Source organism: Chaetodon auriga, chromosome 15 (assembly GCF_051107435.1).
Source record: "Chaetodon auriga isolate fChaAug3 chromosome 15, fChaAug3.hap1, whole genome shotgun sequence".
Classification (NCBI taxonomy): Eukaryota; Metazoa; Chordata; class Actinopteri; order Chaetodontiformes; family Chaetodontidae; genus Chaetodon; species Chaetodon auriga.
In genome coordinates this window covers 16,039,566-16,066,002 of record NC_135088.1, presented here as the reverse complement: position 1 = coordinate 16,066,002, position 26,437 = coordinate 16,039,566, and the positions used below count along the sequence as shown (strand labels likewise).

Below are 26,437 nucleotides of genomic sequence, written 5' to 3'. Positions count from 1 at the left end.
TTAGCGCTAGCCTGAGAACACACAGCTGAGAAACAGTCTTGTTCATAAATAACCTTCTATGTAAACAGTTTGCTCAGAATAACAATACATATGTTTAAAAATATTTATTTTCATATATTTCACAATATCCAGGTTGATTTATAAATAATTCAATATAACATAATTAATATCAAGATATTTTAGAATGTAAACTTAATTTGTTAATTTCTTTTAAAACAATATTAACGATATTTTTAAAGCTTATTTTGATGGTAAATACAGAAAGAAAACAAGCCATACAAGTGACTGTGCAACACCAACTTCAACGCAAAAAAAGCCTCACCTCCTCTAATAAGACACTTCATTATCTGTTACAAAATTACTTTAATTTTAAAATCATGGAACATACATATGTAATCTATTAGACATATAAAATAAACAACTATATAGTCTAAACTTTTTTTTACATTCTATTATACAGTATATTCAATGTTTGTTTCTGCACTGAAACTGCAGAAATGGCTGTGAACCAGGTTTCTTTTGTTCATGTCCTGGCGAATCTTACACAGAAAGCATCGATCCGACTGCTCACTCACACGTTTAAGGTGTCAGTCATTATTTTACAAATCAGAAAAATACAAGTTAAATGTGATTCAAATCACATGCCTTCAAAAACACGCGCTGAAAAACCCCCATGAGGAAGGAAAGCATTCAGACAGATGAAGAAAGAAAAGAAGAAAGGTGTGGCAACTACTGTCGGGGAGCGAGCAACTACAAAGAAAAACAGTACCGACTGAGCAAACGGATTATTTACAATAACTTCTGTGAAGCAATACACACCTAAAGCAACTCAAAAACAAAACAAAAAAAAAATCATCTCGCATCTGAACATCTGGCGCAGAATGAGGTGATTTGTCCAAAGCAAAATAAATGAGGGCTTAACCCACATCTGGAGCACAATGCATGAACTACCTCAACGCGTTTCACTCACAGTTGAGTTTAATGAGCAGAATTTCCCTCAAGGCAAATAACAGTGTGACAACAACAAGTTGTTTTGTAGACAAACGTGGACTGAAATCTCTGAATGATGAGTTCAGACGGAAAACCACCCTAAGGGGAAGTTTCGCTGTGACTGACTGAAGCGTTGATACTCTGGAAAATTAGTCCAAAAAAATGGCTTTAGATTTAAAAGTGAAGAACAAAGTGAAGGTCTAATCATCTATGGCACCTCTGAGTTGCTGGCTGAGCTGGACGTATATATGGGCTGACTCTTTACTGTCTGCTACACCAAACGTGGATGTACAGAAATCCATAAAGGGAGACAGAGAATTCCCTCATCTGACTAAAAATATGTATTTTGATGATGATGATGTACAATTGCACTTTTTCTTAAAAGCTAAAAAAAAACAAAAAAAAAAAACAGGAAACTGACTTTTGCAGGTTCGGTCTTCAGGTTTTGGCTGAATCACCTTCTGAAGACTCAGCTGTTGTTATCAGCAGCCCACACAGCTGGACAGCTGTCTCTGCACCCTGATGTGAACCTTGAAAGCGTCTGAACGTCTGCGCGACAGGGACGTCAAATTCTTCATTTCATCCGTTTTCACGATGGCGGCGAACATTTGACCCTTTGCTCCAGACGTTTTTTTTTTAGTTATTGTGCTCGGGGAGAAACTGACACTCTGCACCACATTCCCATGCAGACAAAGCCCTGTGTTAATCCTTGTAATCATACTGGACACGTCTTGTACCTTTTTTTTAACAAAAAGATACTGCTGATATCAACGGCTGAAGGAATGTTCGGACATCTTCATTAAAAAAATACTTCCATATAATTTACATGGTACAATGGCTTATTATACACCTCTATATACATCGTACATCTGTTCTGAAACATTTAAAACAGTATAAATTAACATTCTTCTTTTTCAAATTGACATTGCACATAGGAAAGTGTAAAACGGCACTGAGCGTACGTGTTGAAAGTGTTCTGACGGTCGAGTCTTGTCGTCCACTATGAACAGCACCAGTGTTGAAAGGGACTGTGACACGGGTTAACTTGAATGTGTACAGCTGAGGTGGCCGGGACCAAAACGGTCACACGTGAGAGTGTGAGGGGCCACGGTGAGAATTTTGCCTGCCGAGCTTCGTGGGAGCAACTACGTAACGCAGGAAAATGTTAAATGATGAAGTCAGACTCTGGCCCAGGCAGTCGTCTCTGATTGTCGTGAACAGAAGAGGGGTGTACGTATATGTTGTTCCTGGATAGTGATCGGCTGCTAATCACCAACACGCTCAAAACCCCTTCGATGCAATGCAGCATTACTGTTTGAGACAGCGGTGTGTCGTTACACGAGCTGATTAGCAGCCGCACACATCAAGACTTCCTTCGCCAAACTAACAGAAAACAGCGTCTCTCAACAAATATGATGGACTCCAAGATTGTCGTTCAGAAAGCTTCAGTGTGAGAAGAGTAAGAGTGTAACAACTTGAAATACTGACAGGACTGAACTTCCATGTGTATGAGCAACTTTTTGTTATCACTGCCGGTGTATGATATTTACCACAACAATGCACTGGAGGTTAATATAGATTTCTTGGGGGGGTGAATTAAACAATATCTGCTTGCAATATTTGAGGAGATCACATTCATAGCAGGAAGCAGTTGTAAAAGAGCTGCGTACAGACGGTCAAATGAAGAAAACAAGCGGATGACCGGAGTGGAATAAACACAGTAATACTGCTCACGAATATCCAGGTAGCAGGCACAATCTCACCCTCCTCATTCCTCACTGTTTGCCAGATATTCCAGTCACCAGGCTTTCACCTCTGCAGCAGTTTGTTGCACTGTGGTGTGGAAAACTACTGTGAGCCACATCAAACCAGTGGTGGTGCAGTGCTCTGGTGACAACAGCTCGCATTAAACCATGAACCCAGCCAGGGTAAGACATCAAGACCAGCGCTGACCTTTCAACGTCTAAATGAACACGCAGAATCAATTAGAAGTTTTGTGTAGAAAACTAGTTTCCATTTTCAAATTTCTATGCAATAAATAAGCATGAAATGATTTCATTAGGGTTTCAGGGAAGAGTTAAATGATTCTTAGTCACTATCATCAAAGAAAGTGTTTAATAAGAGTTTGGACGTACTGATGTAAAGGTTGCAAAAAGCATCCAATATATATCTGTAATATCTCCACTACAAATCTAGATGTCTTTTCTTTAAATCTGATGTGGAAAATAATAAATTATGACCTATGAAAATAGAACTTTGTATTCCAAATGGACCTGAGCTGGATTTTTAAAGCCGTAATCAGACAAAACCATCAAACCGCACCATGGACGCGCCATGGCTAAAGGCACAAAATTCCCCCCCTCTGCTAGCTTGTCTATCACCCGGGGACTCGCGCTGCAGAGCTCGTTCAAAGCACCGAAAATCAGGACTTCGGAGCTTTGTCGTCATTCTCAGAGCCCTGCTTCTTCAGTCCCAGATTGAGGCTTTAAAAATCTAGATAGACCTTTCTACTAATTGGAGAATACCCCCTCTCCCGCCCTTCCTTTCCCAGTGTAGTGTGTTACACAGAAATTCTGATTTTTTTAGATATGATGGCCATCTCACCGCTGCATGTTTCATGATAAATCCCTCTCTTGTGACTTGCCATGAACATACCTGCCAGTACATCACTGTTTTGGGGAAAAGCTGGGAGCGACAGCTGACGTCTGCCAGCTGAAACACACTTTGATGTAAAATTCACACGTACAAAAATCCCTTTGTGAGATGAACCGTTTTCAGTGGAGCTGAAAATCTGACCAAGGGGGATGATCTGATGTCACCAGGGACACTACTGAGCCATTATTAGCGAGGAAAAGGACTATTAATTCACATGGGCAAAATAAATACTCTACTTTTGGGTGGGTGGGGGAAGGGGGGGGGGGTACCAAAGTGCAGACACTTAAAGGGAAACTCTCTTTGCTAGATGAAAGACTTCCACGTGTGAACATGTGAAAGCGCTTTCTTCTCGAGAGCTTTGATAATCCACTTGTTCCAGCAGCGTCACCGAGTGTGACGCGCTGACGGAGGTCCAGCAGCTCAGACTCTCCTCGGGTGACGTCTCCAGGTGACGCCAGGCCAGCGCGGCCTCTGCTTTTCACGCCGGTGGCATACGCACCGGCCTCCTCTGAATGGGCAGCCTCACACAAAAAGTAAGGTCACTAGAAGCAGTTTTCATTCCCGCTGCAGAACGCGGCGTCAAGTTTGACTTCCAAACGCCACGATGTGCTGCCGCCTACGTGGCGACAACACAGTGGGAGATGACAGTGCTCTAACAGTCCACAGCGCTACCGAGTCAGCATATTTCGGAAGTCTGAAACACTGCCAGTCTGGTTTTGGGAATGTTGGTATTGCCTTTGCTGCTGTTGCGCCTGTTGCTGCTGTGCTTGCGGCACTTGCTGTGCTTGCGGCTGCTGCTGGATGTATCCCACAGTGCTCTGCTGCGGGACGTTAGCGGTGTGTAAGAAGTTTGGAGTAGATCCACCGTGTACAAGTCCTTGAGTCATCTGTGGACACAAAAAGAGAACATGAATGCACTCTGGCCAGCTGACAGAAGCAGCGTTTCTAAGTTTATATTTGTGAAATCTTTCTTGAACTGTTGCCAGTCGAATCCTTGACTGAGATGCAGAATGAACAGTGATGAGTACCATCTCTGAGTATTAACACAACAAGAGTGTCGTAAACATATGCCTGGTCTAATTTCAATTTCAACATGTACACATTAGTCAGTTATCGTGTCGAATATGAATGCAGCCAGTACTTCCTGTTGAGAAATGGCAAAATTCTGTGAAATACTTTGTTAGACGAGTGCACGAGATAAGTCTGTGTGCAGTACAAATGAAGCCATTCTTGTCAGGTGAGGACAGCGTCTTTGTGTTGTATAGAGACATTTAAGGGTGTTTACCTTCAGAACTGTACAAACATTTTTGGGGTGTGAAGGGGGCTGAACCTGGGGTCATACTATAGGTTAACTCTGTATGACTTTTAGCTTAGTTGTGCTGTAATACAGAATTCATGGAAAGTGAAGGCAGCTGTTGGCTCGTGAAAAAAACGTGTGCTCTCTGGAGACAATGTTAAATCCATACTAACCTCAAAGATTTGTGTCTACGGACATACTGGTCCTGCTAGCTAGTAGAGAATACAGCCCTGACACAGAGAAAGGACTGCTGTCCTCAGCGTGTGGCCAAAAGCACCGTTATGATCCACGGTGGCACATGGAAGGAACGTTTTTGATGGAACTATTCAACCTCTTTTACTCTAAATCTTGCAAGAAAATCATTAAATTAAATACAGACCTGGCAAAAACTAAAGACTTTAGGCCTCCCTCCCATCAGCAAAAAGAAAAGAAAACATGTCCCGCCTGTTACGCTGACTTCAGCCATATTTTACAAAACTAACAGTGATCACTTCAGAGACTAAAGCATCTGTGATCTCTGAAGTGGCTCCACAGTCTGACTCTCTAAATAAACTGATGCAATATTCTCTTCGGCGTGTCAGGGGATTTAGGTAAGCTACTTATAAACTGTGTTTTTACACCAGACAAACACTATTTATCTGTGATGGCTTTTTTTTTTTTTTTTTTAAACACCTGATGGCTTGTGGTGTCCCTTCTGGACAAAGATGATAAGTCTGGTATGACACGATTTAATATCTGACCTAATGAATTTGAGACCACGCCGCAGTTGTTGTTGTTGTTGTTGTTGTTACAAAGGCGAGCTTTCAGAAGGATTGAAAATAGCACGGCTCTCTCAGTTAACAGTCTGTGGGAACTGCACCGTAGCTTGTTGCTGTGGTAACTAGGGATTCGTTGCAGTGTAATGCCTACAATGATCATATATCGTTAAATAGAAAGCCTTGGGTAATTGCACTTAGCATTATGCCATCACAAATGATTTGTACTTTAAGTCATAAATAGGCTTCTGGAACGCCGTGGACATAACACTGCTGCGTCACTACACAGCAGACGGGCGTCGTACCTGAAAGAACTGCTGGGGCTGCTGTAGCTGCAGGGAGTGCTGAGAAGCCTGAGGCTGAGGGTGGTAGGCCGACTGGGACTGGTTTGTGAGGAAAGTGTTGTGTGGGATCATTATGGGGGACGTGAAGACCGGGGAGGGCACGAGGACGGCGTTGCAGTTGACCTGCTGCATGGAGAACGGAGGGGTGATGATCTGCTGTTCCAGCGTGTATCTGTGTAGGGGGAGGGACAATGAAGAGCTCAGGCATGACATGAAACAACGTAAACAGACTGGTGTGTGTGTGTGTGTGTGTGTGTGTGTGTGTGTGAGTGATCTAATTTAACAGTACTCACAGGGTTTGGGAGATGCCCATGTTGCACTGGGAAGGCTGCGAGGTGACACTGCTAGTGGGAACCAGCGTCTGCACTGGCTGGTTGAGGAGCATGCTGCAGGGAAAAAAATCTGTTACAGAAAGAACTCGATCTGTACCACGAGAAACAACAACAACAACAACAACAACAGCATGACGTCATAAAGGCTCTCTTCCTTTCAGGGCTCTCACCGCAGTTGTCCGTCTTGGCTGAACTCGCCGTCTGTGTGTCTTTGGTTTGCGTCCTGCAGAGACCTCGTGTTGGTCTGGGAGAACATCATGGGGTTGCTGTAGAAGGGCAACGTCAGACTTGTGTTCGTCTGCACAGGCACGCTCACGGCTGACTGCGCCTGCCCGCTCCGCGCAATCCTCGGATGGGCCTGCAATGAACACGAGGAAATACACACAGCATGGAAAAACTACAGAACACACCAGTCAAATCAAGGCATACATGCACATTTCGGTCTCTTTTTTCCATGTTTCTGGGTCATTTTGCTGCAGTGCAAGCAATCACACACTGCAAGCAGCACAAGAAAGCAAGAAACTCAGCTACCACCTGTGGCTGTGAAGTTTCTTTCTTTCAATAATTGACTGATGCCACTGAACCCCTGAATCCATAACCTGCCTCCTGCTGTGCTGTGAGCGCTGTAGTAGGCTACAGGTTGTTAGCTGCTAATGACTGAAGGTAATTAGATTCAATTATTATCCCCTGAGCATCAAAGGAGAGCTTTCCAAACAGCTGTGTTTGGACAGCTCTCTGACAGCTCAGTTGGCTTTCACATTTGGATTTTTCACTTGTGCAGCTCCGTACCTGTGATGAGGGCGAGCTGCTCTCTCTCAAGAGCGAGTGAGGGGATGAACTGTGCGCCCTGCAGGACAGCGGTTTAGGGTGGCCTGAGAGCTGCCTGATCACCCCTGCCTGGCTCTGCTGGGCCGGCCTGCCCGAGCCCTGCTGCTGCTGCTGCTGCTGCTGCTGCTGCTGCTGCTGCTGCTGCTGCTGCTGCTGCTGGGCCTGGCCAAAGTCATTGTGGATAGGCTGCTGTAACAACATCTTATGCACACAAACAGAAAATATTAATTTATTCTTCATTTACTACAAAATAAGGCATATTTTTCCCGAAAATGTCTGTTTTTATGATATTATTGCATATTATTCTGTTGATATCGTATTACTCCCAGAGTCTCATGTCGAGGTTAGAACACTTGTGTCTGAACTGGTTGGTACTGGCCTCTTGGTGGGGCCATTCCACCACCACTGTGAGGGGTTAGGTAACACAAGCTTACAGTGTGATGTTGATGTTCCCAAACAGCTAACATGTACAAGCCTAATAATCTATTATGTCTAGATTTAAGTCTGTAAGTACCTATTCTTTTCATGAAAATAAGTGTTTTCTCAACACAGAAAATAACACCTCTGTGAGGGATAATACTCCAGAGCACTGGCTAATTTAATATTTACTTTCAAGTCCTTTTTTTTTCTTTGATCTTTGCGGGAGTGTTACCTGGAGATTAGCGAGGTGAAGCTTCTCCTTAATGTCGTGCAGCTCCTGCTGCTGCGTCTTAATGTCAGCTTGCAGAATGCGCGTCCTCTCCTCCAGCTGCTCCTTCAGCTGGTTCATTACACAGAGCTGAGGCTGCTGCAGCTGATACATGGGTGACTGCTGCCGCTGCTGCTGCTGCTGCTGCTGCTGCTGTTGCTGCTGCTGCTGCTGCTGCTGCTGTGTTTGCTGTTGCTGGAAAGGCAGGATAAAGAAAAAAATCATCTGTTTTTTTGTTCTGAACTTGAGTCATATAATGGTTTATTCTTGTGATGGTGAGAGTGCATCAAGCGTCTCGCTTTTCCTGTGAAATGGGTCAGAAAATGATACAGATGAGTGCTTTCTTTCTGAGAAACATAGATGGGAAATAAGGAAAGCTACAACAACAACAGCAATAACAAAGGCACGTTTCAGATGTAATCTTGATGCTTCTTTCTGTTTTTAAGCTGCCTTTCTCACTTGGTTTTATAACACAATCTTAGAACTAGGCACTGTAGGCACAAGCAACAGATGACATAAACACACACAGCAGCAACAGTCATAACAATGAGATATTGCACAAACAGACAAGAGGAAGGCAACAGGCAGGAGAAGAAGTCTAAACACTAACCATTGCGGAGTGCTTGCTGCAGGTAGGAGAAAGGGGGAGGCTCATTTGGGGGATGAGGTCAAAGGAATTTTGTCTTTGTGCCAAATTCTACAGGGGAAAATGACAAAGTTTTACAATTCAGCACATTCTGTGATTTCCCACTGACCACTAAGTCTCCAAAGACAGACATATGTAAACAGTGTATAAACTGACCTTTGAACTACTCGGTTGGAGTCTGGCAGATGTCTTCTCCGTCCCAACGGAAGCAGACTGCCATGATGGTGTGCAGGCCTCTGTGTAGGAGTTAGCTGCTGCAGAAGAGACAACGGGTCACCTCCAAGCACACTTCACTAATACTAGACTGAGGACGTGTTCAGTTAGAGCACAATCCCTGTTTTTCTGTGTCAAATGACAGCTGATCACTTCAACAAAGGCAGGATGCATTCACAGAGTTTCATAGTTTCTTATACAACCTTTAATCCGTCACTCATCGGTGGATGGTGAAAGAACAACTTGTGAGTAAAAGCGATATTTCTCTGTTAAAGATCTTTTCAGCGGCAAATAAAGAAACCCTCCCACTGTCGATCTTTTCATAGACACTGTTACAAAGGCATAATGTGCCCTGCTGCCTGACAGGAGGACTGCAGGCAACACTCAGGGCTGTGAAAGATTACTCAAACCTCCCTCCTCATCAGTTTTTTAAAGAAAAAAAAATTTAATAAAACTAATAATTAAATCTACATTTCTGTTTACAGTCAATATTCACTCCCAGTCAAAGATAAAGCAGTGAAGGAAAGTACTGTCCGTGTGCTCTTTGTCATAAAGACGCACATACAACATTTAGAAAAAAGCACGAAGTCTCAAACAAGGAAAACTGAATTATTAATAGTTATTTCAATTGCCATTAATGTATGACTACCTTTGTTTTGGAAAGCCTATCGACTAGTTTCACAGTAATGTTTTATGGGCTTAATCAATAAGAATAAAATAGACACATTCAGATATTTACAGCTTTCTATGCTCAGTGGAAGAAATCAATACTTATCTATATTTAATTACATTTTTCTTTTTTATCTTATTCAAATTTTTACTTTCACGGGCAAATGCTCCAAATGTCTCGTACAGTTAACTGTCCTCGTGCATGTCCACGTCTCACAGCGTGTCCCCTAACCCTGCACACAGATGTCGTCTTTTTTTTTAAAGGCATTCTTCTTCCCTGTATAAACACAAAGGCTTTTATACAACTACAGGTAGTCGTACTCCCCAGCACCTGTAAACAGACTCTGATGTGTAGATTGGAGGAGTTCCCTTTACATTTCACTACCTTCAATGAAACACAGTTTCTCCTTCTTGGAGGGGGGTTGTCAATACTCGAACAGAGTAACTAGCCTTTCAGAGGTAAAGGAAGAGCAACTTATGAAATGCATTTCTTCTCTGGTTGTATAACAATACTGCTGATTCACGAGCCCTTGACTGCCACCTCATTCTGCCTCTGACTTAAACCCACAAACTGTGATGCAATCAGCGGATCGTAGCCGACGCAAATTGAAGAAGCAAAGAAAAATCATCTACTGACTATTTTTCCTACAGATGCAGTTTTGTGAATAAAAGGTCTTTGACAATAATGAAGGTGCATACACTGCCTGTGTGTGGGTTCAGGGAAGACTGCAGCTACGCTCACGAACAGTAGCTCTAATGAATCTGCCGCTGTGTATTGTCCCCAAACAGATGCAGATGGAAGTGAAGTCTTTTAGTATATTAGACGGTGGGTGGAAGAGCAGCTGCAGTCAGAGAGACGGGAGGCCCAAACAAACAGGGCATGCTAAAGTAAGCCTTGGAAACATTTCATCATAGATGCATCGCCACCCACATATATCCAGGTAGGTGTTTTATTGACCGCTGCTCTGCTTAGTTACAGAGGTTTTACTTGTGATCACAAGCCTTCTCAGATCTTACTCATATTTGATTCTATTCAAGCAATTTTGTTCCTACAAAAAGATGCTTTACCGTCTCCATTATTTTGATCCAATGAAAGCCTGGGCTGCAGCGGAAAGTGTCACTGTTTATAATTTATCAACAAGAGAGAAAATCCAATTTTCTGAATCTAAATAACAAAACAACTCCTGCAGCCATACAGGCGCAGGCCTTCTGTACATGCTGACCTGCCGCTGAGTGAGTTAGCACTTTAGGAAACAGAGGATGACTCACATGCAGAGTCCGAAAGCGCTGTGTGGGAGGACTTCCGGGAGCTGTGGGAGGAAACCGAACGTGCGCCGCTGTTTCTGTCCCGCGGAGGGTCCAGCGTGGAGCAGATGTCCAAGTACAGCTCCTGAGCCTGGAACAGAGTCGTGTTCGACACAGAGGGTCAGATCTGAAGCTGACAGACGAACTGACCCTGTAAATGTCAGATACTGTATGTACAAGGGTACTGAACTCTTACCTTCACTGAAGATGGAGCGATCTCAGGTGGAGACAGCTCTTCAAAGCCAAATGCTCTCCTCCTTTCAGCTCGCACTTCAGCGTAACTGAAAGAAAGAATTAACTTAACCTTAATTTCAACAAACTGCTATTTTTCCTCAAGGCAGTCTATGCCTGAGCAAACCGGCAGAGTCTACGCTTCCCTCCCTTTGCAGATGTGTCAACAGTCAGGCTTACCTGACCACAGTGTGAGTGCAGACAATAAACTCAGGTTTGGAGTTCCACTGGTGGTAAGTGATGTAGTAGTGAGTCTGCAACCAGATCCACTGCTGACCTTTGGTCAGAAAGCGATAGTAGCAGGATTTACCCTTTCCAAACTGCATTACTGAGGAGAGTAAAAAGAAGAACATCAGTGGAATGTTCAGGTGTCACAGGTCAAGAGGAAAAATGCAAATAACTATGTCGTATTTTACAGAGATGGATCCCTGGATGTGAAGGCGGCTGAGAAGCAACAGAGGTCACAGAGTTACTTACACTGCTTATGACACTGAGCTATAAGCTCCAAGTCATCCACATGATAGTAATCATAGCCAGAAGTTCCAAGAACCTCAAAGGGTAAGTAGCCGATGATCGGCGAAGCTCTGAAACAACAAAGGTGACAAACATGTAAGAAAGACAGACTCTTGCTAACAACTCTGCTGATTGATGGGAGAAGGAATCAGGAACATGTTATACCTGTGATCCAAAAACAGGAACTTCCATTCCAGGCTGTGTCTGGATGTAAATTCATCACAAGGATCTTCCAGATTGCACAAATCCTGAACAAAAGTGAAGCCACAGAGGAAGAACGCGTGTTAGCATCAAGAACTTAGCAATGACTGACAATGTTGTTTACATGATGCAATCATCTTGTAATCATGTATGTTTGTGTCACAGCCACAACAGTTTCCATCAGAATATTGCCTAAGAGCTGTAACCGTGGGAGAGATAGTGAAAAATAGAGCTTAAATACTGCAGATTAAAGCCAGTATTAGCATTCGATTTATCTTGTGTCTGAGTATCGGAGAGAAAAAAAATATTCCGTGCCATGTGATCGAGACATTACTGTTACAGTCATTCCATCTGGCAAATCAGTGTAATCAGTCTCTTTCACATTTTGGAATAAGTAGTGGGGGAGAGCTGAAGCCTGTCCATAGATCTGGTTCTTCTGGCACTTTTGCTCTCAGAGCTCCAGCACATTTATGGCAGGAAAAAAAGGTTATGAAAAATATGATGAAAAAAATCAAGAAGAGTGTAATTTACACACACTTCATAGCTTCTTTGCAGAAAAAGGCCACACCCTAAACACAACACGACATCCTGATGTGACTTGAATTTACTTCGACAACATGCCGTGAGTCCAGGCTTCAGCCTGTAAAGCACCTTTGGGATCAGATGCATCCTACTGATGTAATCAGTTGGAAGGTACAAAGTGTGCCACAAGAAATCTCCAGAGAGGACTTGACACCGTGTGAGATCTCTCAGACAAAATCCCCCTCATGCCATGGTTTATTCCTCTGAAAGTCATGAGCCACACACACGCCACACAAACTGACAAACTCCGTCTTAAAGGTCTCACCTTTAGAAACTGTGGAGTGGCTAATCGTACAGTAGCGATGAGGCAGACCTGCTCCTCCAGTGATGACTGCAGGCTTCTTGGTAACGTCAACTCAAGCCCATTACAAGAAGACGTAGGCACTGTGCGACAGAAGGCGGGGCACATGGAAACACTGTGAACACTTGGTTCTGTTTTTCTGTCTAATTTTAGTCAATTAAAAATAATTCATTTCATTTTTTCCATTCTGTCCTGTAAATTTATGCTAAATTAAGAGGACAGCACTGTTTATTTTATACATTTTACTGAATTTTAAGACTTTTAGAAAACACAACTCCTTACCATTGTTATGAAACTTGAAATCTCCCACAAACTTGACATACTCGTATACAGGTGGCTCCTTTGGATCAATGTTACCTCTGGCTAGATGACAGCAAAATTCAATATGTGCCTCACCTGAAAAACAGCACATTACATATTCAAGGCTGAGAGCCTATTCACGATACAACATACACGCCTGCGTCTTAATTCTTAACGAGGCGCCTCTTGATCAGGTTTTGTAAGGCGCTAACAACACAGTAGTTACAGATCTGCAGTGTGGAAAAGAAGGTGTAATTTTTATGCAACAGAAAAGAGAACAATTCATATGAAACCTTGCATTCATCATACTTCAATAGATCGGACAGTAGATAATGGTCACTATTGAGTAGTCAAATAGCCAGAGGAGAAAGAACGGGTTCACATACACAAAGGGTGATGGCACCATGCGTATGTAATATTGTAATACAGTCATTAATACATTTCTTACATTCGCTGGGAGAGTCAAAGCAGCAGATTCACGGTTCAACATTAGTCAAAGCTTCAGCCGCTTTCCACTGTGACCTCTCTGGAGGAGAAACTTGCTAATGGAACACTTTGACCTCGACAAGACTTTTGAATTTCCTGCAGATATACTGTGGAAGTGTGCATAATAAGCCCGCAGCCACACAGAAACTCAAAAATCAAAAAGCTTTGGGTGAGCAGGCCAAGAAAGTCTGGGCACTGACTAAAGACGCCTTTTATGTGAGTTCAGCCAATGGCTCAAAAAAAAGGCAAAAAAAAAAAAAAAAAGCTGGCGAATTTGAAAGTCCACATCTTGTGTAACATGACTCAGCGTAATGTGCACAGTAAGGCAGTCATTCTGCTTAAAAGCCAGCCACTCCTTTTTATGTAAGAATGACAAAAGATGGATGTCTCTTTTGAAATGTGTCCAAGACGTGATGATCGCTCCAGACATGGCTCTGTGACAGTTTGCTATTTAGGCTAAGGACAGCCCGAGACACGGCCGTCTAACCATCTCTCTTCCTCAGAAAAGCCCAATAGTAACACAGGATTAAGGTCAGTGTCTTGAGCCCCAGATATTACATTGCTTTGGATTACTGTGCTAACAGTAAAGTCTTAACTATGATACTAAGCTAGCTTCTATTATTAGCTAAAAGGCTAATCATAGATCTACACTAATCAGCAATCCAATAAACCTTCCTAATTCAGGAACCTGCTCTAAATATAAAGAGTTTCAGGTGACATTTCCCGTGACGCTAAGTTGCCTGGAAAAGAGCTCGACAAGGCTGAAATCAAGAGTCAAGTGCTGTTTTGTATTTCAGACAAAGATCGTTTTACACAGAATGTTAAGCATTACAGCACTGACTAATGTGTATACTTTATTTCTCCCACACACTGAACTTCTGACCTCCTGATATAGGAGACGCAGACGGAAACAGACAGGGCCCGGGCATGTGCAGAGAGGCCGCCCAGTAGGATACTCACTGTCAAGGAAGTCAGCAGCAATGGGGTCAGTCATCAGCATGTGGGATGATAGCAGCTTATACACCTCCCCGTGCTCCCGCTCCGGGAGGAAATTCAAGATATTTTGGTCCACCATATCTGACTGGTGCAAAAGGATAGAAATACGACGGTCAGTCTTTCGGGGGGGGGGGTATGTCATCCACAGCGATGCTGCAGCAGAAACTGAATTACAGGTGACGTAATGACTGCACACGAGAAAATATCTCCATTTCTCATTTTAAAGGAGTTTCGGATATACACACATATTTTAATTCATTACCGTGAAAGAAGCCATGAACTGACAACTCTATACAAATAAAATAAAAATAAACCTGGATCTGATCAGTTAAGTTGCAGATATCAGTGTTTCAGTGCAAGTCAAATATTGGCCAATAAATATCTATAAAAATGTAATTGATCTGTTTCACATCAAGCAGCATTTATACTTAGGTGGCACGATGCTGCCTGCAGGCAAATATGTTTGTATGTTTGGATGAGAATGAGCCTGGGGCTGAAAAATAAATAGAAAGGACAACAACAAAATCAAATTAGACTTTGTCACTTACCGGTAAATGGCCAATAAGTGAAGACACGCTGTCAGATACGTATATGATGTTGCCATCTGTAGTTAATGCTACCAAGAAACCATCTAGAGCCTGCAAGAAGAGGGGAAAAGAGGGTACTTTGAGGCGGAGGTTATGAGGTGTTACAGTGCAGAACAGCACAGCGCGAATGAAAAATTGCTCTCTTACGTTGCCACATATCATCATCTGTGCTGGTTAAATGCATAAATAAATGATACTGATGTGTGTTGTTGATGTGCTGTTATTTACTCATTTTGGTGTCTTATTTGCCTCAAAGTGCTTCCTCTACTCCGAGCACATTTTCAACAACAGTGAAAACACAATTCGGCCGAAAATTGAATTCTCCTCACGTCATCTCGCCCAGCTCTCCACGGGCATTTTAGGGAGAGTGTCTCCTTTTTTTATTATCAACATCAGTCAATGCCAGAGCTTAATCGACTTCCACTGCTCTACAAAAAGCCCCCCTCTGAACTTTACCTCCAGCATCAGCTGGGTGAACTCCTCATTACTGAGGAACGACGGCTTCCAGTCCTGTCTCACATCGCATGTTTCATTCTGTGCAGTGATGTCTGAAAAAGACAAGGACGAAGGGTAAGTCTATAACATGACCTACTCGAAATCCTGCCCGAGAAGAAGTGTGTTACAACACAGTTCAGAACTTTTTCAGACTAAGAACGCGTGCAATTTTCCTACCTTTCTGTTTCTGCAAGAAGTCAATAGTTCGCTGCAATATGGTGGACTTGTCCATCTTGCGTGGATGGCCTTGACCCTGCAGCATGGTGCACAGCTCCTTGATGAGCACATTGAATTGGTCTCTTCTTTTCTTTTCAGATTTGTTCCGAGATGCCCTTCAGCAGTCAACACACGAGGACAATTGTAAATGGGTGGAACTGCAGGTGGAAGCTCAGCCTATCAAAGTTCATTTATCCTGTTCGGGCTGTACATCCCTTTTCCAAACAAAAGCCAGCCAGCGCTGCAAGGACGCACTCAGTTGCAGACAGACAGAAGAATAAAAACAATTCACAATAGATGATGGAACAGGGAGAGACAAAGAAATGAGAGAGTGGAAAGAGCAAGCGCTGTCCTCATCACCAGCAGAGGAGAGTTGGCTCTGATCTGCGGGTAAAATAAGTGATTTACATCCAAAAACACGACCCCAGGTGAATGCTAATGTGGCCATTCTGTTAGCCATAACAAATTAGGGCCGTGTCTGTCAGCTGGATTCGGATTTCCTCTGCAACTTGTGCCCAAAAGCCATTTTGGTGGATTCAAGGTTTGTGTAATTACACATTTATTTCGACAAATCAGACGTTTCCTTAAAGGGGTCAGAGCAGACACTTTGGAGGAACTGACACAAACGTAATTTGCAGAAATCAGCATTAAGGTCACAGTCATGAAAAATTGAAGTATCTTATTAAAAGTATAAAAAAACTATTGATCGCCTCGGCCTGTGCCAAACAGTTCGAACCTCCATTCATAATGCTGACATTCGAACGTTGGCCAGCTTTCTTCTGGCTTTGTGCACGTCTACTCGTTCTGTTTAAACCTGGTATTTCTGCACAGCTGCAGATTAAAAACTAATATTATCAGTATGATACTATTTGTAAAATTCGATGCCAGCAGTGTCAGACTGGTCCCAAATCATTCTATCCAATTTCCAGTGACTCCAGAGCACTAACTCATTTAAACTGATGAATCATCTCATTCAATTCTCTTTCTGTTTTTGGGGTGGTGACATCGTCAAATAGACACTTGAAAGTTCGTTCAAAAACCTTAATAGATGCTTGATATGTACAAAAGTGACATTCAGTACAGCCCTGCTATTAGAAGCAGGAGTTGATCACAGTCATGATCACTTGTGGATGCTTTTCTTACCTGAATCTCGTCTATTTTTAATCTAAAAATTCACTCAGATGGCTTTTAATTTCCCCAGACTTCAGTCCCAATCATAACGTGACATTATAGCTTCAGGTTTCTTTTAAATGATTAACTGGCAAAGTTGCGTGTTTTACATTCCCATGACTGAAGGAGCAAGGACATAAAAATTCATTTGGTGAAGGTGTGACTGAATGACTTAAATCCAGCTCATATAATGTACATGTACATGTAATATAAGTGACAGACATACAAACACAAACATACACACAGGTCTCTGTACCTTTTAGCCCTGTCTTTCTCATCCTCGTCCAATAAATCTTCCACGCAGCTGTTGGTGCTGGAAAACAGAGGGGCACGAGGTAAATGCAGTGTAATAGAGACAAAGTGTGGCTACATCCCACCGTTAGCGCTGTGATTCTGTTCAAATAACCCAGTGACCCAGTTGAAGTGCCTTGTTTTTCTCCCATCTTTAACTGGTCACTGTGGCATCTCAACGTCTTCAACCATAAATGTTTTTTTTTTTTGGTTTATGCTGCACATTCAGGCTAACGCACGTTCATAATAACAAGAAATATGGCAGCAAGTTTAGCATGTGGAATCCCATTTTCTGTCACTGGTATCAGAGGACTTTCATATACTGTAACAGGTCCAATAATGGCTACAGAGAAACAGGAAGTAGGATGTTACTAGAGAGACAGATAATACATTTCAAGGAGTGCCAGCAGACTTTTGCTGCCGCTTCAGAGTGTTTTGTTATGTAAAGCTTCAGACTCCGGTCAGGTTTAGTTATTTCTATTGTAATTTACTGTGACAGTTCTCTAACTGTGCAAATTCCTCGCATCCATGCACATCATGTGCTGCAAGTAGAGAAATGAAAGAGTGAAAGAGAAACAGTGTAGCATCAGGCTGGTGAGCTAACGGTCAGTGATGGATGAAGTAGAAAGCCAAAGCATTGCTTCTGGCTCAGGTTTGAGTTTTAGGCCTGCGCTGAAGGCAGTACATACATGTTAGCATTGGCAGACATGTACAGTTACTATGTGACTGAGTTGTCTTCAATTATTTTCCCCGTTTAAGGTTTTATTTTCCTTATAATAAAAATATGGATGAGTAATGAGGTATGATCATATGATAATAATGACAACTGGGTACCGGCACGAGCTTTTCCATTACCGCAGTGATGTGGGCTGTTGGTGTGGCCAGAGCATAAAACAGGCAGGAAATGCATTATAAATGGAAGAGGTGATTCAGTGGGTATGAGATGCAGAGTATCATAAAACTACAGGGAAAGAACAAAAAGACAGAACAAGCGGAGGAAAAGCGTATAGCTGCTCAGAGGCCCGATTTACTAAATGAGTTCTTACAATGTGTTTTTACACTCAGGCCTATTTTAATATTATCCCTTGTGCCTTGTAATATCATACACTGACAGTTAAAGATGATGGAAAAGTTTGATGAACGCCAAATTCTTGTAAAAATCTGAGCCAGCCGAATCCTTCTTAGAAACCGCTCTCACCCCGTCTATCATCTCATTCCTTAATTAGTCAACCCACGTTTTCGGCCATTTCTAACTAACTTTGCCGTCATCTGACTGAAAAACATCTTTTCAGACTTTCAGACTAGTGGCTCAGCACCGTTTTTATCACCACCATTCATTTCACGGGAATAATAACAGAGCTGTGCTACACATTGAGCTGCTGTTCAGCAGCTATGAAAAGAATATTATGTGTGGACATTTTCTAGATGGAGTTCTGACGGCACTCTGATGAATTGAAATACAAGCCGACCATTGAAATTGTAAATAGTGGTAGAGGAGGACAGGAGGAGGAATAACCGAGGTCTTTTAAGGAGAAAATGACAAAAGCTATATTAATTCAGTATTTTTTTTTTTTTTTCAACATCTTATCTACATTATCATCTAGCAAAAAGAAGCCAGTGGCACTATTCCCCATGACAGAAGTCTGATGGAGCCATCACTGCTCACAACCCATAAAGGAAATGTTTAAAGTTTCAATACCAATGTCAGAACTGGACTCCAGTGCATCCACATTTACATACACGCAACATATTCCAGCTCAGGATTCCTTCACCCTTTAATGCAACATCTTCTTAGACTGGATATGAATACAAAAAAGGATCACAAAGTACGCAGAGGTTGTTTTGATACTCACTCCCATTCCCTGCGGGTGGATGGACAGGGGCCACCGAAGTCCGAAAGGTTGTCCATACTCACTCCCTTTTCCAACCAGGCCCTTTCTGAAGTCTTATAAGTCCCATCGGCGCTGACCTCGTCTGAACACTCTTTTGGAAAAACCTACCGCGGGCCAGCTGCCCGCCGTCTCCTCAAGTCCACCAAAGAAACGCCAAAACCTGTGAAGACGGAGCAAATGGATTCGAACATTCTGAGTGTGCAGGGGATGAAACCTGAGCTGCATAAATCCATGTAAACACGTAAATACAGGAGGATCCTCCATTCATCTGCTCTTTGGATGACATGAATAATACAATACACACTTTACATTGTATTATTAATAGTTACCCATCAAAACAATAACAGTCTTCAGTTACTTCATCGCTAAAAAAAAAAAAAAAGTGTTTTTGCACAGGAGGAGCTCCCCTGACCTAGAAAAATGTCTGAAGCAGAAACCTCTTTTGATAACCCAGCATAAAAAAAGAGAGAGTGGAACAGCCACCTCCTTCACATCCTCTACATAAGGCAGGCCTGAACAACAGCAGACACCTCTATTATAAGCCAAACTAAGAAGAGACTGGAGCTTTGGACGGCTGCAATGACACAACATACAGCTGCATTCAGCTGGAGTTATGAATAAATCATTTCCATATGTCTTTTTATATATGTAAACATATTTTTTCATACATCTTCTAAGTCTGAAATAGTCACAATAACACAGAGTAATTCTTTTCCAGAGGGGAAACTACACACACTGCTTTCCTCTAACCTTGATTAAATAAGTCTGTGTTTTTGTGGTCCGGAAATATTTTGCATTATGTATCAATTACATATCCAACTTGATTTTGCAGTTGTTGGGTGATGTGAATTCAGGCAGCCATCAGTGTTTTTGTTTGGTGGGCTTGTCTTTATTCCACATGTACACACAGTGAAGTACATAAGAAGCCACCAGGGAAACTACCAGTGATTGCATTTTCCATTGCTTTCAATTAAGACCCGATGTCAGAGGAGGAGCGGTGTGGCGCGACCCCACTAGTCTGAGTTGTTTCGTGCCCTTTTGTAATGGAAAAGGTGTCAGTTCTAATTGTGAAATGGAGATATTCCATTATAGGAATGATTTTTTATATTAGCTTTCAGTCTAACTGTATGGAGCTGGCCTTCAGCACCACTTCAGTTAATCATCAGCTAAATGACTCCAGCCACATTGTGCGACTTGTATGAAGGTGTATATGTGAATGTTACTGAGCGGCGACCTGTCCAGGCTGAACCCTGCGCCCCCCCCGCGCCACCCTCAATGATAAGTGGGTATACCTGATGGATGTATGGATGACTAAACAGCCATGTCTTGCTGAAAAAACCTGTCATATTTTTCCCATGTAAGCGCTGATCACAGCCATGAATCAATCTCAGTCAATGCATATTTTATTTGAAAGGATAACATGTTTAATATTGCAGTTTACCTCAGACTTCATCTTTAGTCAGCCTTAGCGTATCATCACTGAAATAATCTGATTTAAAAACATATGATACCATCTATATCAGTTGATGTGCCAAAACAGACCAATGTTGACCTAAAAGCATGTCAAATTTGTGCTTTAATTCGTCGCTAACCCACGTACAAAAGCAGCACTGTGCTTTATGCACTGCTGTTCAGTTCTGTCACGCTCGTATGTTCCTGTTTTTACTTCTGATTCAACAGATCTCACATCACTGTTTTCTGATTAGCTCATCTCTTCTGTGCTTTATTGCAAACTCTCTCCTCTCCACGCTTGGTGTAACTGCTTCACAGTAAAATACCTCCAAAACCCAAAAATCCTGTTCAGCTGACACATTCAATTATTAAGCCACAATTTCTTCTGTTTACTTCATTACTCTGTGAATCAAATTCTGTATATAGATTCACAATTTCTCTGTTATGCACAAAACTCACGACAGAGCGATAATGCATTGCTCCACCCTTTCCGCAATGAATTCTGTTTATATACGTCTTGTTTGAAGAAGTCATTTACTTTTGACTGACAGCAGTCTTTCCCTCATCTTTACTTCAGTTGCCTAAACATATCGTTGCAGAAAAAAAGTTAACATTTTGACAAGTTTTCTTGTTATTTGTTAGATAAAACATTAAGACTGAGCTCGTCCACGTCCTCTACACCCACACACACGCCCTCTGTGAGGAACGGCTGATGAAATTCGGAATTGTTACAGAAAATTCAAGCTCTTATTCAACTGGGCCATTACAATTTTAATGTTTCTAAAATTGATCTTCAGGTTGTTTTCATGTTCAGCAAGAAAAACATAGACAGGACGAAGACAGATTACAGTTTAAGAGCATGAGACAGAAAGAAAAGAAAGGTTCCTGAAAGTTGACGATAAAAAAATGTGAAATGTTCCTGTATCAGCAAGATAAAGCTAATTAATTAATATTGATAACTTAAGCTTCTGTGAAAAAGCCTATTTGGAAAGTGAACTAAAAAATATCCAATTTCAGGAGCATCCAGAGCTGCTTTACGCAGCTTTAAGTCGCTCGCTCTGCAAAGCTGTGTAAAATGACACCTCACATATCAGCCTGCATTCTTTCAATGTATTGAGGTTAAACAACACCCTCCAAGGTTAACAGTGAAAAAGCAGCAGAGTCTAGTTATATTTGTGCCCTTGGGTATTTAAAGCCTTTGACGAGCTCTGACACTCAAGTTCAAGTTCATGACCAGCCTGTATGCAAACAGGCTGTGTGTTTGTTTTTGTGAAAGAGGTATAGGTTTCATTTTAAAGTTTAATGGAGGAAAAACACCTGCTGCCACACCTGAACCTCACACCTGAACCTCACACCTCACACCTCACACCTGAACCTCACACCTCACACCTCACCCTATAGCTTGTTATACGTTGTTCCTTTCTATATTTAATTTCATCGTACTCACTCGGTTTCCTGAGGCGAGCAGCGTCAGCATGTTAAAGGTTTGCATCTGGTGTCGCATTCATGAGCATCCAGCACATTTTTAAAGTTACTATCAGCATTTTTACAGAAAACGTGAGCCGGTGTTACCTGTTGTGCCAATGGTCCATCTAGGTTTTTTCAGTGTGCAGAGTTCAGGAGATATCCGCTGTAGAGACGTCTGCCTTCTCTTGAATCTAAAGGAACTACATGGCACTCGATTTGTGTTGCACAAAGCACCAAAAACTCAACAGCAATGTCTGTGAAGTACACTCATCAGCAGTATCACTGGTCTGACACTGCTGTCTTAGAGATTAGTTTCTAGCTAACCGATACGGCTAACTAACCTCACAGCTCAGCCGAGGAGGGCGCCACTATGTTAACACCCCGCGCTGTCATGAGCACGAGCCCCTCAACCACGAGGAGATCCACATTTTCTTCTACGCATTGATACGGTTGGCAGGTGTGGTTCAGTGAAAAAAAATAAAAAATAAAAAGATCGGGCATGAAACTGCTCACAAAAAGGTCTCAAGTAACCGGCTCCTGATTTCTGGAAAGACACATTGCTGTTGAGCATTTTAAATGTAGTTTTATTTGGTGCTTTGAGCACCACGAGCCGAGTGCCGTGTAGTTCCTCCACCTTCAAGAGAAGGCAGACGACTCTGCAGACAAAACCTCCAGAACAACTCAACCTAGATGGATAAACAGCACTGCAGAGAAGAGGAATGCAGTTTTGATTTGAGGGTGAACTGTCCCTTTAATGATGGATCATAGCTCAAACAGGTTATATTTGATACCATCAGTAACTTATATGACAGCAGCTCAGGATAACCACGGCTTACAAAAGGCCTGAGCCCAGTTGAGAGTTGTTGACATCAGATATTTCCCTGTAGCTGTTAAAGGCAAAATACCTGTTTTTGACGTCAGTGATTGAGGTGTGGCCGGCAAGCCCGTCCGCCTCAGCCTGTGAGGGTTTCAGCTGCAATGATTTTCCAACACACATAGATGGCACGCACATTCTGTGAATGTGTATTTCATCTGATGTCCATACTGGGCATTATATTACGATCTAACACGCAGTATCCCCACACAGGCTTCTTAAGACTTTACTATCCCTCCATCATGATGCTTAGAACTGCCTCAGCATAGATGGCGTTTGCTGGGTAAGTCATACGACAGTGCAGTTTATCTTTAATCTAGTCTAAGCCCCAGCACCACAGAAAACCTGTTCTGTTGTTTGGTATGATGCAGGACAGAAACTGATTAATTACCGTGCCTTTAATTTGGTCTCACACGCACACGTTAGAGCTAAGACTTCCAGAATTACCTTGAATCCACAAAGACCCAGTTTATAAATAATTCAACTGGAGAGTTTTTATCATTCTGAGACTAAATACAATTGTCAACCATCAGAGATTTTACCAGACCAGTCATATTGCGGTAGCAGTCCCGACAAGATCTCTGGGCATTTCACGCCATTACTGGCAACATTTCACATCAAGGGGCAGGACTGCTGGATTTGTGCATCAATGAGGCAACTAGATTTGTCTGATGTTTAATCTGCTGCGTCGGCCAAAAACACGCCAGCCCATGAACCGTTTCTCAGATCTTTATCACAATATACAGTGTACCGACACATAAATAAACTCCATATCAACTTCACCCACTCTTAGCTTTCAATGATCGAAGCAGAAAAGGCCAGTGACTCACGCTATTCATGCATGCATCATTATTTAAAAAGGTTGACACTCAGCCAATATCACCAGCACAGGTTGACATTTCAAAAACTTTTATTGTGAGCTTCAAGGCCATGTCTGACTATCAAAACCACACACACACACACACACACACACACACACACAAAAAAAAAACACTTTAAAGCACAAGCAAAACTGTAAGAAAAATCTATAGTGCTTTCCAAAAAGGCGCACTTTAAACTGGTCAACAAATCATTCAGCAAAACAACATTCAGCTATCATGGCACTCGCGTACAAAACAAACACATCCTGTAAAAAAAAAAAAAGAAAAAAACAACAAGCGCTGGACCAAAGATCCGGACAATAAAGTCCCCACAGTGAAAGCTCATGATGAAATAAACGTTTATCACCGCCATAACACTTTATTGTAGTTGGCTGTGTTGTTACCATGTCCTTCCATGATGAAGCAAAGAGTAACAATTTACACAGCAATTAGCTTGTGAAGTTTGCTTCACTTCCCAGTGCTACCAAAGGTCTTTTCCCTGAAACACCACAACAAATCCACTACTGTGTGCTGCTGATCATTTTCAAGAGAGGATCATACCCATGCTGATGACATACTTTGGTATTCCAGCCAGAGAGACCCTCAGAGGGTTTTTTTTTTTGCTGATTTCCCAGTGCTGATACATTCAAGGCACTTACTAAGGCAGCCACAGAGTCTGGGGTAGTGACTGCTGCTGTCTGCTTGTGTTAAAGTTTACATTGCCTGACCACCTCCACCTGCATCTGGTTTTGAGCCGACAGCTCAAGCTGTCCGGTAAACATTAACTGGGCCTGGACGAGCTTAGTTTCTCAGTATCTAGGTCTGGTTGCTTTAGCTTAGACTGCATTTAATCTGAAATAATATTTGTACAGAATTACCCTAAACTAATTTGCTCCGTTTGCCCATGAGACAGTTATTATGACTACATGTTATGGTATAAAGCTGATGGCCTCACCGGTCTGCAGCATCCGTGTCTGCTGGACCTTTGCTTTTATCAGCATGTAAGTCCCAGTTTCATGCTGTAATTTCTGCTTTAAGACTCCCTTTAAGGGACACGAAAACAGGAAGCACCTCTCTTGGTTACACACCTACAAATGAAAAACAGTGGGAAGTCCAATAAGTGCACTCAATGACCCTTTCACTTCCCAGTATGTACATGGTAAATAAGTAAGTCTGCCACACTTCATTGCGGGCTCAAACAGAGGAAATCACTCTGTCCGTAAGTAAACCGTGTCAACTGCACATGAGCAGCCCACAGAGGCTTGAGAACAGGAAAACAGAGAGAAATGTGAACTCCAGCAGACTCCAAGCTGCCAGGTTGGGTAACATCAGCCTGACCTAAGCCCGCTGACAAATTATTTCATGTTTTCTTTGGCTGTGACCTTTAACATTGTGCTATGTGACGTCTTAGAGGACACATTGACGAAAATCCCGTCGGTGTTTCTGCCGTTAATGTCATCGGCGGCGGAACAGCGGAAAAAAAAAAATAGGTTATTTCAACCTTGTAACCAGGACACTTGATGACTGAGAGCTGAAAACATGTAAGCAGCATTCAAGAGCGCTGCGTGTGGGTAACGCTGCTACTCCTGCATTTGACACAATATACGTTCAGCCTACACAGTCTGCCTCTAGTAGAAAATGATTAACCGGGTCCTGAAAAGGGGCCAATTACGCGGCCGACCACCTCTAAGTTCATTTGCACCGGGGGCCACTCGTGAACTCTGATGTTAGAAACAGTGGAAACGGGTGGCGGCGAGGTGACAACATTTTGCGCTCGTCTGTCAAGAGTGACGCAAAAAAAAAAAACAACTGCGAGCTTAAATGAAATCCCACGTACCTCGACAGCGGGTCCCCAGCAGAAATAAAGATCCACACTGAACTTTCATCAATCCGCTCATTTTCTTCTGAAAAACTACAGCATAGCAGCCGAGCGCAACTACCAGCGTCTGACCGCGCAGGCGAGCGCACCGACAGCGTTAAATTGCATAATAACGGCGAAGTTATGAATCGCCGGTGAGCCGTCGGTGGGCTTTGGCAGTCCTAATTAATAACGATCAAATTCCCCGTTCGTGGCATTTGCTAGTCGCGGGCTGTGTCCGTCTATTTTCCAGGCACTGTACTCCACATCCTCCGCTGGCAGCGGCTTGTAAACAGGACCGAGGGCTGAGAAAGTAGGTCAGCTGGTAGCTCAATACTCGGCTAACGACGGCAGCGGCATAAGCAACACAAGGCAAAGAAACCTGGAGTGACCGTGAGGAGGGGGCTCGATGTAATCTTTAACACGTGCTCAACGCATAATAGCAGCCTACTAAATGTCATTTTTGAGTGCCACTAAGGGGGGATGATGCGTAATATGTGTGATGTGCGTTTGCAGCGCAGTTTGCTCGGGGTGTGGAGCTGTGAATGGTACGGTCTGAAGTGCAGCCTAATACCACTCAGCCATGGAAGCATGACAAGTAGCCTTTAATCTATCGGGCTGGCCCCGCATTTCTCCAGAGAGACAAAGACAAATGTGCATTAAATGATGCACACATGAAGCAGCGTGAGGACAGCTGGCAGGCAGCGGAGGTGAGGGTGAACGCTGTCTCCTCCCTGCAGTAAGACAGAGCAGATTAGCCTGTCTGACCCTGTTTGGAAGTTTATGAAACTATTTATTTTAGTCTGAAAAAAAACCCAACAAGATGACATTCCAACCCATAAGCAAAACAAGAAGCTGAAGGCTTTTGTTTTTCCCCTCAAGTACTTCCCCGCTTCCTGTTTTTTTTTTTTTTTTTTTTTTTTTTTTTTTTTTTACAACTTCC

General features: G+C 42.7%; 1 protein-coding gene across 5 annotated transcripts in view; it reads right to left on the bottom strand.

Moving 5' to 3' along the window:
* Positions 1-89: 89 nt before the first annotated feature.
* The window catches only part of npas2 (neuronal PAS domain protein 2), a 41,656-nt gene continuing 15,308 nt past the window's right edge, over positions 90-26,437 (bottom strand). Inside the window, exons 1-22 of one of the 5 annotated variants that reach the window (XM_076750500.1) lie at positions 25,474-26,058; positions 18,945-19,143; positions 17,057-17,113; positions 15,592-15,746; positions 15,376-15,467; positions 14,881-14,970; positions 14,297-14,417; positions 12,833-12,946; positions 12,515-12,633; positions 11,632-11,714; positions 11,431-11,537; positions 11,134-11,281; positions 10,919-11,003; positions 10,687-10,813; positions 8,692-8,789; positions 8,500-8,586; positions 7,854-8,084; positions 7,163-7,402; positions 6,544-6,731; positions 6,335-6,427; positions 6,003-6,213; positions 90-4,532 (exon numbers count right to left, since the gene is read on the bottom strand). In XM_076750500.1, coding sequence (XP_076606615.1) covers positions 4,314-4,532; positions 6,003-6,213; positions 6,335-6,427; positions 6,544-6,731; positions 7,163-7,402; positions 7,854-8,084; positions 8,500-8,586; positions 8,692-8,789; positions 10,687-10,813; positions 10,919-11,003; positions 11,134-11,281; positions 11,431-11,537; positions 11,632-11,714; positions 12,515-12,633; positions 12,833-12,946; positions 14,297-14,417; positions 14,881-14,970; positions 15,376-15,467; positions 15,592-15,746; positions 17,057-17,113; positions 18,945-19,000 — 2,721 coding nt within the window. In that variant the 5' untranslated portion in view covers positions 19,001-19,143; positions 25,474-26,058 and the 3' untranslated portion in view covers positions 90-4,313. Of the gene's footprint in view, positions 4,533-6,002; positions 6,214-6,334; positions 6,428-6,543; positions 6,732-7,162; positions 7,403-7,853; positions 8,085-8,499; positions 8,587-8,691; positions 8,790-10,686; positions 10,814-10,918; positions 11,004-11,133; positions 11,282-11,430; positions 11,538-11,631; positions 11,715-12,514; positions 12,634-12,832; positions 12,947-14,296; positions 14,418-14,880; positions 14,971-15,375; positions 15,468-15,591; positions 15,747-17,056; positions 17,114-18,944; positions 19,144-25,473; positions 26,059-26,437 lie in introns of those variants that run through there. The other 4 variants (XM_076750503.1, XM_076750502.1, XM_076750501.1 and 1 more) reach the window with 4 other exon arrangements.